Here is a 15,198-nt window from a genome sequence, read left to right as displayed (position 1 = left end):
GTGCCTAGAAAAAAAAAAACATAATAATAAAATTACACACCTGCGCTACACTATTATGTACAGTTAGTCTTTTATTTCACACGAACCGAGTTTGAGTTTATTATTAACTATCAACGTACCAACTCTTATTAGCCACTAAAAATAAATACCCTTCAAAGTTAGGTTGAGTTTTTTCCTCGGAGGATTATGCCCATCAAATTACTACATACTCCATGCTTCGGTTAGTATAAGTCACATTCTCACGTATCTTCTTCAACTATCGCATAGTCTTCGGTCCGGTGAACCTATAAAAGAAAAAGTATCGTATAGAACCTAAAGTCATACTGCTTTTTCAAACTTTTAAACAACTTACCTAAAGAAAAAATGGCTGCTCTTAGACTTAAGTGTGTTTTAGGATGTGACACTAAAATTACCAGACATTGCTTCATACTTGGATTTTATGTAACAAACTATTTTTTTTTAATTTCATTTATTGGAATTTATTTAGTGTTAAAATTTATTATGAAAATTAAATTAGCTGACATTTAAAAATCTTGATAATTTTTTTTTTTTAGAAAAAAATTAAAATAAAGAATTTTACATGTAGAAAATTTGAAAAATTATACATGCAATTTTTTTAAATTAATTTTTTACTTGTAATTCATAAAAAAAATATAAAATGTCTCTTACTTTCAACATCAATTTCAAATTATGACATTTTTTGATGAATTAAAACAAAAATAATTTATGTTATTAAGAAAATAAGATGTTATATCCAAAAAAAAAAAAAAGAAATAAAAAAAAAATTAAAAGAAAAAATAATATATATGTAGTTAATTTTTGTTTCTTAAGAAAACTTATTTTATTTTTATGACCTTGTACCCTTACGATACAAAGGGGCACTGTAAAAGGAAATGCGTTAAACGTTCTGTTTAGCTCTTGAAGGAGGCCTGGAAATTTTTAAATTTTATGGGCTCTTTTTTTTTATGTATATCTAGACTATAAGTAAACGTAACCTGAACCTAAGTAATCAAGATAAGTTTGGTATTTAACAGAAACGAAAAAAATTCTAAGAATTAATAAAAGAAAAATCCAAACCAAAAAAAGATAAGATGTAACCGTTTCAATTTTAAACGTTTTAACTGACTTTGCTATCTTGTCAACTATTGATATTTTTAAAGATATAAGCTCATCCCGATGTTACTCTCATTAAGACCTTTCATTTGAGTACCCACATCAATTTTTCATATATTTTATATATTTATATATATTATAAATATGTATATATGAAAAATATATCAAAAATACATGTGGGTACTCAAATTAAATCTCTTGATGAGTGTAACATCGGGATAAGCTTATATCTTTAAAAATATCAATAATTAAGAACTGACTTTGCTATCTTGTCAACTACTGATATTTTTAAAGATATAAGCTCATCCCGATGTTACTCTCATTGAGACCTTTCATTTGAGTACCCACATCAATTTTTCATATATTTTATATATTTATATATATTATAAATATGTATATATGAAAAATATATAAAAAATACATGTGGGTACTCAAATTAAATCTCTTGATGAGTGTAACATCGGGATAAGCTTATATCTTTAAAAATATCAATAATTAAGAACTGACTTTGCTATCTTGTCAACTACTGATATTTTTAAAGATATAAGCTCATCCCGATGTTACTCTCATTGAGACCTTTCATTTGAGTACCCACATCAATTTTTCATATATTTTATATATTTATATATATTATAAATATGTATATATGAAAAATATATCAAAAATACATGTGGGTACTCAAATTAAATCTCTTGATGAGTGTAACATAGGGATAAGCTTATATCTTTAAAAATATCAATAATTAAGAACTGACTTTGCTATCTTGTCAACTACTGATATTTTTAAAGATATAAGCTCATCCCGATGTTACTCTCATTGAGACCTTTCATTTGAGTACCCACATCAATTTTTCATATATTTTATATATTTATATATATTATAAATATGTATATATGAAAAATATATCAAAAATGCATGTGGGTACTCAAATGAAAGCTCTTGATGCGTGTAACATCGGGGTGAGCTTATATCTTTAAAATATATATTATATATATGTATATATGAAAAATATATCAAAAATGCATGTGGGTACTCAAATGAAAGCTCTGGATAAGTGTAACATCAGAATGAGCTTATATCTTCAAAAACGTCAATATTCAAGAAAGTACAGTGCAATTTAACAAAATTCATAGGAAAAAATTTTTTATTAATTATTGAATTAAAATTTTTCCCAAAAATTTGAAAAAAATTACCTGCAGAATATATTCTTCTTTCTAAATAAAAATCCTGCCTACACTGATAGAAGGATTTGTTTATAATTAAAAATATTTGTTAATATTTAACAAATCATCTATTAGAGACCGCTTTTTAGTCCTTAAAAAATATTTCTTGGTATTTAAAAAGATTTATTAATATTTAATAAATGAATATCAGATTTATTAAATACAAATAAATCATTTTAAATACTAAGAAATATTTGTTTAATACTAAAAAGTGGTCTCTAATAAATGATTTGTTAACTTTTAACAAATATTTTTTAATACAAATAAATTCTTCTATCAGTGTATGAGTTTGCGCGTTGAGTTTACGGACGTGTCAAACAATCTTTTAACAAAGATGAAGAAAATGTCGAAAAAAGGCCTAAAATTGAAACCCTAGTACGTCGTAAAGATATCTCAAGATGTGATACTGAAGCACGTAAAAGTTAAATGCTAATAAAAGGTTAGTAGATTAATTTTTTTTAAATGTTTACCACAAAATTGAATGATAGGGGAGCGAAAGAAGATACAATAATAATAAAATGATCCTGAGAGGCTAGGCTCTACGACAAATTGCGAGGTATCGGGAAAAATAAATAGTTGGTTAAGTATCTGCTCCCAAAAAAAGAAGATCTTAAAATACCGTTTCTAAGCCGTTTTTACAAAGCTCACTTATAAATTCCAGGAAACTTTATTCGTTAGATACGTCAGAGTGATTGTGTAAAAATAAATGGTGAATTGACCTCGTTTAGTTATTAAATTTCAATAAGCCGGGCTTATTATTGAACTGCCTCGGAGATTGCGATGGAAAATATAACATATTGCAAGATACGTACGAACAACCACTAGAAAATTATTATTGTAGCATTTTGTGGGTATGTATATGTATGAGGTACAGTCGAATGTTAAGATAAAGAGGTTAACATTTAATGTATGACCGTGGATACTTGAATTGCTGAGATATGTCAAAGGTGATATAAATTCGACTTGTCCCGGCTACCGACAATCTCAATTTTTACTTTTTTTATTCGTCAATCCACAATTCCACTAAATGCTCAGCTCAACTTTACTCTCTGAGCAAAACTTTTTCAATTACACCTGCTGAAATTTACTTTTCCTTTTTTTTTTATTAAATTCTTTTTATTTTTTATGTTCCAGACTAGAATCTAATGGAATAACTTTCCCGATGAATGACCGTCTTGCCATCGATACCAGATACCGTTTAATTATCATCAAGTTGCTATTTTCAATTCAGCATACAGCGCGCCTCCCTCAAAATTCTATATTCTGGCAAAACTCCTATCCGAAATTTAACTTTTATACTAACCGGGGGAAAGAAAACTTTTAGGAATTACATTTCGGTAAACTTACAAGTACGCCTATACTAACTAAGCCTTTCTATTTTATTATATTTTAAGTTTATTTTTCAACCGGCCCTTTTAAGAGTTGCGGCCACTTAGTTCCTAGTTCGAGTTAAGGAACTACATACTACATATACTATAACTTAACTTTCCGCAACTCAATAACCAACTAAGGCCGGGATACTGATGAGGATAAGATGAGGGTGTTGTGAAAAATATATTTCGAGGATCTAGGATCAAATGGAGCCACATCCTTTCTCATCATCATCATCACCATATGGAAGCTGAAGAATGAGAGGAGATAACACTTGGAACGATTTTGTCAAATAACTTGAGATAAAGCTTGCAAACTTTTAGTTTTTATTATTATTGTTTTTGGGAATCCAATATTATTTATATTTATTAAATATTTAAGTATGTTTTTTTTTTAATTTTAGTGCAGGTTAAATATTGAAGATATGATAAATTGGTAAGAGTAATTTTTTTTTAGAAAATTAAATTTTCTATAAAAACGGTTCTTATCAATTTTATTGTATCTTGCGTCTATAAGATACACTAGTAATTTTTAATTTATGATAAGTATTTAGGCTGCCTTCGAAAATTCTCTATCTTTAGATACATAATTAAGAAATGACCTTGTATCTTGTAAACTATTGACATTTTTAAAGATATAAACTTATCTTGATATTAGACTCATCGAGACCTTTCATTTGAGTACCCACATCAATTTTTCATATATTTTTATATATATATATATATATATATATATATATATATATATATATATATATATATATTATACATATATTATATATATGAAAAATATATCAAAAATGCATGTGAGTACTCAAATGAAAGCTCTAGATGAGTGTAACATCGAAATGAGCTTATATTTTTAAAAATATCAATAATTAAAAACTGACCTTGCTATCTCGTCAACTAATGATATTTTTAAAGAGATAAACTCATCTCGATACTAGACTCATCGAGACCTTTCATTTGAGTACCCACATCGATTTTTCATATATATATATATATATTAGGGTGTGCCAAAATGCAACTCCCGTGGAGAACCTTTTAAAATTGGAATTTCGAGTTTCGCTTTTAACAGGGGCTGCGTTTGGACATTTTCTGAGATATTTTGGTGTGAGACGATGTATTTGACTTTCATAGAATTTTTTAACCGAAGCTTAGTTTGGGCATTTCCGGTGAAAATTCAAAATTTGGCCGGAAGTGTCCAATTAAATCTCCTGTTAAAAATCCTATAAATAATCAAATAAATCCTCTCACCCCGAAGTATCTCAGGAAATGCCCAAATACAGCTGCTGTTAAAAATGGAACTCAAAATTTCAATTTTAAAAGGTTCTCCACGGAAGTTACATTTTGGCACACTCTAATATATATATATATATATATATATATATATATATATATATATATATATATATATATATATATATATATATCAAAAATACATGTGGGTACTCAAATGAAAGCTCTTGATGAGTGTAACATCGAAATGAGCTTATATTTTTAAAAATATCAATAATTAAGGAATGACCTTGCTATCTTGTTAACTAATGATATTTTTGAAGATATAAGCTCATTCCAATGTTACACTCATTGAGACCTTTCATTTGAGTACCCACATCAATTTTTCATATATTTATATATTTTATATATATTATAAATATGTATTTATGAAAAATATATCAAAAATACATGTTGGTACTCAAATGAAAGCTCTTGATGAATGTAACACCGGGATGAGCCTATATCTTTAAAAACGTCAATAGTTAAAAAAGTGCAGTGCAATTTAACAAAAGTCATTATTCAATCAAGCCAAATTTTATTTATTTATAGTTCGCAAATAACGGCAGTCACATAGTGACTGCAAAGTTGTTAGTATCAATTATTCGAGTTTTGTTGTTTTAAATTTCAATTACGGGTTTTAAACATTGAATTTGTGTTCTTAAGACACAATATTAATTTTTTTCATTAACATGTAGCTTATTCATTAATATCTACACTGCGCATTATTACTATCATTATTATTTTCATTATTATTTTAAAATTGATAAAATAGAACTTGAAGATGAAGCGTTATTGAAGAAATGATATAAAAATATTTAGACACTAGTCAGCTGATGAAAGATCAACTTTATTGATCACCAGAGTAAAAAGTATTCAACTGTTCTCCAGTAATGAGGTTGTAAATCGAAGGGACGGTTGATAAGAAAACTCGACGAGGTGAATAACAACAAGTTGAAAGATAGTACCTCATCTGAAAATATAATTGTGTATTTAAGCTTGCTGTTGAAGACTCTAAAAGAAGTAAACACTAAAGAACAAAATTAAAATTACGAGAAGTTGTTATTTTAAATTTATTATAATTTATAATTTATTATTTCGTTATACTTTATCAGGATGTACGATGAAAATAATTCGGAGGTTGCCAAGGCTACGGCACCAACGATCAAACAAAATTATACTTTATACTCGCTCACCATCATCATCTACAGTCTACAGAGCAGCTGAACTTCTTGTAGTAATATAAAACTTTTTTTTCGGGTAAAAAAAAAAATAAAAAAGATTAAAAGAGTTTTTAAATGGAGCCGGGTAACTACTGCCGATTATATTCTGCAGAAAAAATACCAGTTTCAAAGGCAATTGCGTCTTGCATTGATGCACTGGCTATTTATCAGAACACTCTGGTTAATTTTAATCATCATGTTGTTAATAATAATTACAACAATAATAGCAGGTAGAAAAAAATAAAAATTACTAAAGATAAAAATAATAATTGTTTTTATTTACAGAAAACAATTGGATCAATTGGAAATTTTGGATAAGCTAAAAGAAGACAGGCAAGTAAAAACAAGATATTAAAAAAGTAAACAGAGTAAAAGTAAAGTTTATTTATAATTTTTTTTTTTTAAAGTGTATCTTCTATTAGTTTTTTATTTATTTATTTATCTATCTATTTATTTTTTGTTTCTTCCAGTTTGTACGTGAGAGAATTGCTGGAGGAACTACTCGAAGAAGTAGAAGAGTCGGGGTCTTTTAGTACTCTGATTAAACTGATCGAAAATAATACCTCGAGGGAAAATAATGAAAGGGATATCCTCGTTGATTACGAGAAGGTGCAAGAGGCTGTCAAGAGCTTCCGAAAAACTCTTAGAGAGTTTACGATCGCGCGGAACCGTGAAATGGAAGCCTTGAAAGCCCAACTTATTACTTTGAGGGTATCCACATTTATATAACGTCGAGAATAAAATACTAAATAAAATACACATACAAATATTTACATTCAGAGTAATAAAATACTCAAATTTACAGTAAATTTTTACTGTTTTACACGGAAAAAATTAATTTGAGTCAAGAAATGAATTTTCCAACCAAGAAAATAATTTTGAAAAATTCTTGAATCAAGTAAAATTTACTTAAGCCAAAAAAAATTTCTTACTTTTAGAATTTTTCTAATCAAATCAAGAAAATTAAGTTCTTCAGAATTAGGGACGTAAATTTTTTTCTGATTCAAAGAAATTCAAATTTTTTATGACTTTTTTGGTACTTTTTTACCGGAAAATTAAATTTTTTTTTAAGAAAAAATAAAAGTTTTTTGTAGTATCATTTCTTCCTCAGAAAAAATATAAATCTACCCTGAAAAAAATTAACTTTAATCAACAAAAACTTCTTGAACTAAAAAAATAATTATTAAAAGTTTAATTGTCTTGAATCAAGACAAAAAATTCTTTAGTCGAGTAAAATTTACTTAAACCAAAAAAATTTCTTAGTTTGAAAAGTCTTTTACTCAAATCAAGGAAATTTATGACTTAATTCTTGTAATTTTTTTCTGATTCAAAGAAATTCGAAATTTTTATGGCTCTTTTAGTGTTTTTCTTTTTTTTCCAGAAAATTGAATTTTTTTTTAAGAAGAAATAAAAGTTTTGTAGTATCATTTCTTCCTGAGAAAAAAACTAAATTTAATATCCAAGCAAACATAAAAAATATAAATTTATACTGAAAAAAATTAGTTTTAATCAACAAAAAAATTTTTGAATCAAGAAAATAATTTTTAAAAGTTTCATAGCCTTAAATCAAGACGAAAAATTCGGTAATTTACAAGTCAACTCTATTTTTGGCCATATCTAGGTGAAAAATTAACATTTTGTAATTTTTTTTTTATTCTGCATATTTTTTAAAGATTATTTAAAATTATACAATATATTTTCTGTAGACTGGTTTTTATAATACTATAAATCTGAATTTTTTATTGGCTGTCCAGTTTATTGCACGAATTTTTTTTTTTTACTAATTATTTATCGAATTATTTTTTCAGTCAAATTTACTTTTAATGACAAATGTTTATACGAATTTTAAAATCGTTTATGCCTGTAGGGAATACAGGCGAACGATATTATAAATTATTAGATAAATAATTAGTAAAAAAAAAAATTCGTGCAATAGACTGGACAGCCAATAAAAAAATTCAGATTTATATTATTTAAAATTGTTTGTAAAAATAACAATTTTTTTAACTTTCAAAGTTGATTTTTTAATTTTTCAATATTTTTCGCTATAATCACCATAAATCTGCCGTAAAAACAAAGAATTAAAAAAAAAATATGATTCATCAATTCATCTATTTTTTACGGACAAAAATAGAGTTTACCCCCTTTGTAAATAATCACCTAATTCTTTAATCAAGTAAAATTTACTTAAATCAACAAAAATTCTTAGTTTAAGAATTTTTCTACTCAAATCAATAAAATTTTCTTCAAAATTAGTGACTTGATTCAAGAAAATTTATTTTTCTGTATAAAATGTTTTATTTGCTAGTTTTTTTGCAGAATATTGTTATAAATATTAGAAAAAAAATTTTTAAACTCTTTAATTTATTTTAATGTATTTTACAGAAAATTCGGCTTTGAAACTCGCGATAAATTTATTTCTAATAATTATTTAATTGTTTTTGTATTATCAAAGAAAATTGTTTTATTATTTTATAAAATTTCTTATTATTAAAATATTTTATTAATTTAAATAATCATCAATTTTCTTAAAATCAAATTAAGAAGATTATAATAATTTAAAATTATTTACTTGATTCAATTTTTTGTCTGTAAAGTTTTATAAAATTGTTTTGCACGCCTCATAGCGCGAAGCGCGTGAGGTTGTGCTTTATACTCGACTCGTCAAGATCAAGCAATTTTGTGATCTTTAAATGCCTCTATTACAACCATATTACACTTATACAACGATATAAGTAGATGTACACTGAAAAAACACTTAAATTAAACCATCTTTTACTTTCTAAAATCATTTCATGTTGCTATTTTGAAAAAAAAAAAAAAAACGTTTTGAAAAAAATTTTACGTGGACGTCCGGATGTCACCCCATTTTGGATGTACCAACGATTACTCCCGAACAAATTGATATTTCAAGACCGGACCTTTTTTATTAGTTTAAGAATTCGATGAACTAGTATACATATTTTTTTTTAAATTGAATTTTTATTAAAATTCACTACGATACAACCGTAAAAGCCAAACAAACTTTTCTTATTTTTCACGTGAAAACTATGGTGCCACTTGATCAAGCTAGATATTTTTAGACTAAGTGCGCATATGACAAAAAAAAAGGGCGCTGATATTTAAGGTAGTTGTAGCGTGATAGGCATTTCAACAGAAAATTATGAAATTTTTTTTATTGAAAGATAAATATATTAATAATTCACTACCAAAATTTCAGATCAATTGACCGCACCGTTTTTGAGTAATTAATTTTTGAAATTGCATCTTTTACACGTAGTGGTATAGAGAGATGGTAAAGTTAGTATGAAATCTTTGGCCCACTCGAGTGGTATGGAAGATTTCATACTAACTTTACCATCTCTCTATACCTCTACGTGTAAAAGATACAATTTCGAAAATTAATTACTCAAAAACGGTGCGGTCAATTGATCTGAAATTTTGGTAGTGAATTATTAATAAATTTATCTTTAAAAATATATTTATCTTTATAAAAAAAATTTCATAATTTTCTGTTGAAATGCCTATCACGTAACAACTACCTTAAAAAAAAGAAATTAAGAAATTACTTAATTATATATATTTTTTTTAATCAATTACAAAATTAATTTTTTTCTTAAAAAATGAATGAGAGTTATGAGGCGTGCACTTTTGGATTTTCCAAACTTTCTAAAATTTTTTCATTTAATATAACTTCTAATTATTAAAACATTTTATTAATTTCAATAATAATGAATTTTCTTAAAATCAAATGAAGAAGATAAAATTCTGCAAAATTATTAACTTGATTAAATTTTTTGTTTTATAAATAATTAAAATTACAAATTTTTTTTCTAAATATTTTTCATTGCTATATTTTATGACACAGATGGAAAAGGAGAAACTTGAGTTTAAAAATGAATTGGAGACGCAGTACGCGAGTGGCTGGGAAAAAGCGCAGTGTGAGCAAAGCTCTCTGCGATGTAGTATCATTCTCAAGGGTCTTAACACTTCTCTACAGGATTGGTTAATCCGGGGAAAAAACGAGCGTCGAGTTGCGAGGGAGATCGAGGCTTTTCTCAAACAAAACATTCTTGTAAGCTTTTACAACACTTATTAACACAAAAAACCCGACTAGTGTATAGTAATATAGTATATACACTCACTTTATTATTATTACGCTTTTTAAATTCCCCCGTTTAAATATAAATTGCCCTTAATACACGTTATCGCGGAGTAATTAAATAATTTAATGAAAAAAAATCAAGTTATTATTACATAAATTATTATTATTATCATTAGTTTAATTTTATTGTCCAGGCTAATGAAAATGCAGCGGAGCGCTGGCGTAATAGATACAATCAAGAGATAAAAGCGTACGAAACTAAAAATAACAAACTGAGAAGCGACATAAAAATGAAACTAAATAGATTGGAGATGCTGGAAGATAAGGTATGCATGTTTTTGACGTACAACTACTTCCTGATAGAGATTACTGGTGTAATACCAGAGCGCTGGTTTCTGCAAGGAAGGAAAGGATATGACCTGGCATCCCTTAGCTAGGTGATACCTTCCATTCGTTGTTCGCTGGTTTGGATTTGGATTTGGATTCCTCTTGACGAAGCTGGTTGGCTGGTTCTCTGGCTTTCGAGCAGCTACTGCTAGCTACTTCTGGCTGTTCTACACGTCCGGAAATCACACGTAGAAATCGATTAAATGCCCACTTCGGGGGATAAGCCAGAGCTTCGGTATTCTAATCGCTATCTGGCTCATGCAAAATTCATGATATCAAAATAATAATCAAAAAGGAAGAAATTTAACTCCTGGAAGATTGCATGTCATTAATTCCTTTCACTCATCTACTGCAATTTTTTTTTTTTTTTTTTTTTTTTTTTTCAAAGGATTGTTTTTAAATTACCCGTTTATAAAATTATAAAGTATGAAAATTATCTTAGCCGACAGCTGAAAATTTTTTACTTGTAATTTAGTTAATGAAAAAAATAATAAATTGTTCAATGTCCGCTAATTTTAGTGTCATTAATAAGGTTAACAAAAATTTGACAATTTTTTATTTTTTTTTAATCAATAAAAATTATAAGTAAAAAAACGCTTTTTAAAACTTTTCAAATTTTTTTAAATAATTTATTTTAGCAAAATAATTATAAAAATTTGGTAATTATTTACAAGTGGTAATTATTTATGATTAAAAATGTCGCGAAAGGAAAAAATGAAGATTTTGATAGATTTTTTGCCTTTAAAAGTTGGAAAAAATTATGGCTTTCATGTTTTTGGATAAAATTTCTATTTTATCTTTTTTCGATGTTTTTGATACATTTTTTTTGAAAATTCCAGAAAAAAATGAACAATTTAAAACAAAAAAAGTTTAATAGCACAATTTTCTAAAAAATTTATAAATTTTCTAATAAATTTGTTAAAATTATGATAATCAACTTTTTTTTTTTTTTTTAAATTGTTCATTTTTTTATGTATTTTTCAAAGAAAAAATTTATCAATGAAACCAATTAAAAATTTCATTGAAAAAAATGAAAATGAAAATGGTTGACTCCACTTGTTAATATTTACCATAAAAAAATAAAAATTTCGATAGATTTTTTGCCTTTAAAAATTGAATTTTTGGATAAAATTTCTACTTTAATTTTTTTTTTTTTATTTTTAATATATATTTTTTTTGAAAAGTACATAAAAAAACGAACATTAATCGCGTACATGAAAAAAAAAAAATTAACATAGGTTAGCATGGGTTTACCTCACTTGTAAATAATTACCAAAAATTTTTCAATGTCGGCTAAATTAATTTTCATTTTTTATTTTGTAATTTTATTATTTTTCTTAAACAAATCTAAAGTATAATTATTGAGAAAAAATATTGTTAATTTAATTAAATTGAATTTTTTTCATTAATTTATAATACTAAAATTAGCATTTAAAAATTTTTGAAATTTTTATAAAAAATCAATTATTGCAAAAAAAAATTTTTTTATGCATTTGATAGTTCTTTAAAATTTCTTCATGATTTACTGAATGTGTAAAATTTTTTTCATGATTTAATTATTATTATTATTATTATTATTATTATTATTATAGTCTCAAATAGCTTAAGGGAAGAGCAGTTGGCGCGATACCAAAAGATCCAGGTTCGATTCCTGGTCTGGGCCGTCCGAATTATTTTTTCAGTCAAATTTACCTTTAATGACAAATTTATATACGAATTTTAAAATCGTTTATGCCTATAGGGAATACAGGCGAACGATATTATAAATTATTAGATAAATAATAAGTTAAAAAAATTCGTGCAATAGACTGGACAGCCAATAAAAAAATTCAGATTTATAGTTTAGTTTAGTTTAGTTTATTAACAAAATTTTGTCAAGGCAGTTGCCGAATAACAAAGAGTAAGTATACATATAATTTTACATTATTGTGCAGTTTAACTTATAAATATTTAGAGTGTTTTACACAATAATATTTTTAGATAGGTGATAATATTATATACTACATTAAAAATTAATATAAAAATTTAATTTATAAAGAATTAACTAATAATTTTAAGAATCTTTGATGTTACTAAAGAGACAGGTAGGAAACTTTAAATTAAAAAGAAGCTATATAAAGAAGGTTAACGAAGTTTGAAGATTAATAAAATAATGATAGAAGCATTTACAACAGTTTATGATCAAACATCTAAATTAAATAAATAATCAAAAATTTTATTTTTGAAAACCTCCAAGCTTGATGAATTTATAATGTCCTCTGGTAGTTCTTTCCATAATCGTATAACTGTAATTACGAAAGAAGACTCATAATGAGTGGTACTGAAATTTGGGAATTTAAAGAGAATATTATTTTTCTTGACTGCTAGTCTCTCAGAGCGTCTTACAGTAAGGTCTTCTTGAAATAATTCGCGCAAATAGCTAGGTTTACCAATTTCTAATAATTTATAAAAGTAACAACAAGTAAAATAAATTCGACGACTCTTTATCGAGAGCCATCCCAGTTCACGTCTATAAGGCGAGACATGTTCATCTCGCTTTAAATTGAAGATGAAGCGAATTGCTGAATTTAAAGAACGCTGGAGTTTGCAATCATTTTCATCAGTTGCATTTAATAATACTATAGAGCAATAATCAATTAACGGTAGTTAAAATATATAGTATTATTATTATTATTATAAAAATTAATAAAAATTGTTAAATGTCTATTAAATTAAGAATCATAATTTATTTAAGTAAATATTAAACTTTTTTCAGTTTAAACTTAAGAGACTAATTTATTTAATAATGTTTTTGTCTGGTTTCAGTTTAAAAGTAGACAAGAGTTTATCGATGCATATCTTGCTGAAAAAGAAGCTAAGCGAGTGCAAAAAGAAAAGGAAGATTACAGAAGAAATTGTTCGATTAAGATCCAATCCTGGTGGCGCGGAGTTATGGTACGACGAAAGTTGGGGCCGTATCGGTTGGATGAAAAGAAGAAAAAACGAGCTACTAAAAATAAAAAATAAATACTAAAAGCGTTGTAAGTTTTTGAGAAAGTAATGACAAAGCTGCAAAACAACTTTTAAATATTTAGCAAGTATTTGCATGCGAGCTCGTAAAAAGTGAGCGAATGCGAATGCAGGCGAGGGCTAATTGTTTACGAGAGGATGTTTGAGTTATTAGAAACAGTTGATAGCTGTAAAAATATTCGATTAACGTTTGTTTGAGTTAAATGGTTTTTTATTTGAGTTTTTTATCGATAGTTGAGTAACGAAGAGCCGAGCCCTTCAGCCAGCTCGAGTCTGGCCGGCGATTCTGGGTCAAATGAAGAGGGAAAAACACACACGCCGGTATTATGTAGTACACTAGTGGGTGTAAATCACCACAAGGGTGATTCTGCTTTGAACAAGAGTAGTAGAAATACTAACACCGGGATATAAGGGAGAGGCATTGCAATTTCCTGTATGCAACAAACTACTGCAGACTGAATCGAACTATCTGGATTTCTATATCGATATAGATGTATACTTTTATCTATATATATACTCAACAGATTAAACGGCTTACAATACCTATAAATGAAAATATTTTTTTATTGTATTCAATTTAAATCTTTTTTTATGTTTTCATTCCGACGGTTCTTTTTGTTTTCTTTTTGAGTTTTAAATACTAATCGACTTTTTTGATCACTTATTTTTATAATTTTATAGGGTAGTATTTAAATGATTTAATAAGGAATTATTCAATTTTTTAAAAGTGGATTATTAAAAAATACTATGAAGGATAAAAAATTTGTTTTAATCTATATTATTAAGAGAATGAGTAAAATGTGTATTGCACGCCTCATAGCGCGAAGCGCGTGAGGTTGTGCTTTATACTCGACTCGTCAAGGTCAAGCAATTTTGTGATCTTTAAATGTCTCTATCACAACCATATTACACTTATACAATAATATAAGTAGATGTACACGGAGAAATCATTTAAATCAAACCATCTTTTACTTTCTAAAATCATTTCATGTAGCTATTTTGAAAAAAAAAAACGTTTTGAAAAAAATTTTACGTGGACGTCCGGATGTCACCCCATTTTGGATGTACCAATGATTACTCCCGAACAAATTGATATTTCAAGACCGGACCTTTTTTATTAGTTTACGAATGCGATTAACTGGGTCCGTATTTCATATCAGTAGCCTAGTTTACGTATTTTTTTTTTAAATTGAATTTTTATTAAAATTTATTACGATATAACCGTACAAAGACAAACGAATTTTTCTTATTTGTCACGTGAAAACTATGGCGCCACTTGATAAAGCTAGATTTTTAGACTGCGTACGCATATAACAAGAAAAAGGGCGCTGATATTTAAAAAAAAGTACTCTGTAAGAAATTACTTAATTATAATTTTCTTTTTTTTTATCAGTTACACAATTTATTTTTTCTTAAAAAATGAATGAGCGTTATGAGGCGTGCACTTTTGGATTTTCCAAACTTTTTATATAATAAAATGGGTTTTTATG

The 15,198-nt window shown here is 26.6% G+C and overlaps 1 protein-coding gene and 1 long non-coding RNA gene across 3 annotated transcripts; one reads left to right on the top strand and one right to left on the bottom strand.

The window, feature by feature from the left end:
- Positions 1-5,813: 5,813 nt before the first annotated feature.
- On the bottom strand, positions 5,814-6,283 carry LOC123270935. The gene is made up of 2 exons (XR_006510729.1): positions 6,181-6,283; positions 5,814-5,957 (listed from the first exon to the last, which is right to left on the bottom strand). It is a non-coding gene; the product is annotated as an uncharacterized LOC123270935 (long non-coding RNA).
- LOC123270924 (dynein regulatory complex protein 9) lies at positions 5,890-14,311 on the top strand. Of its 2 annotated transcripts, XM_044737112.1 has the most exons (8): positions 5,890-6,007; positions 6,100-6,437; positions 6,493-6,540; positions 6,678-6,918; positions 10,076-10,282; positions 10,507-10,638; positions 13,505-13,719; positions 13,943-14,311. In XM_044737112.1, exons 2-7 carry the CDS (start codon positions 6,283-6,285, stop codon positions 13,703-13,705), a joined length of 984 nt encoding a protein of 327 aa, XP_044593047.1. In that variant the 5' UTR covers positions 5,890-6,007; positions 6,100-6,282; the 3' UTR covers positions 13,706-13,719; positions 13,943-14,311. The 2 variants fall into 2 exon arrangements, with proteins under 2 accessions (XP_044593047.1, XP_044593039.1); XM_044737104.1 differs by having other exon boundaries at positions 13,505-14,311.
- Positions 14,312-15,198: the final 887 nt, after the last annotated feature.

The sequence above is a fragment of the Cotesia glomerata genome, linkage group LG1 (genome assembly GCF_020080835.1).
Source record: "Cotesia glomerata isolate CgM1 linkage group LG1, MPM_Cglom_v2.3, whole genome shotgun sequence".
In the NCBI taxonomy this organism is placed as follows: Eukaryota; Metazoa; Arthropoda; class Insecta; order Hymenoptera; family Braconidae; genus Cotesia; species Cotesia glomerata.
This window is presented reverse-complemented; position numbering and strand designations above follow the sequence as displayed.

Bases quoted from the DNA above. Each gene is read 5' to 3' on its own strand.
- LOC123270924 (XM_044737112.1), top strand. From the start codon at position 6,283: ATGGAGCCGGGTAACTACTGCCGATTATATTCTGCAGAAAAAATACCA. The intron at 10,283-10,506 runs GTAAGCTTTTAC...TTTATTGTCCAG, and splicing joins TTCTCAAACAAAACATTCTT to GCTAATGAAAATGCAGCGGA. The intron at 10,639-13,504 runs GTATGCATGTTT...GTCTGGTTTCAG, and splicing joins TGGAGATGCTGGAAGATAAG to TTTAAAAGTAGACAAGAGTT.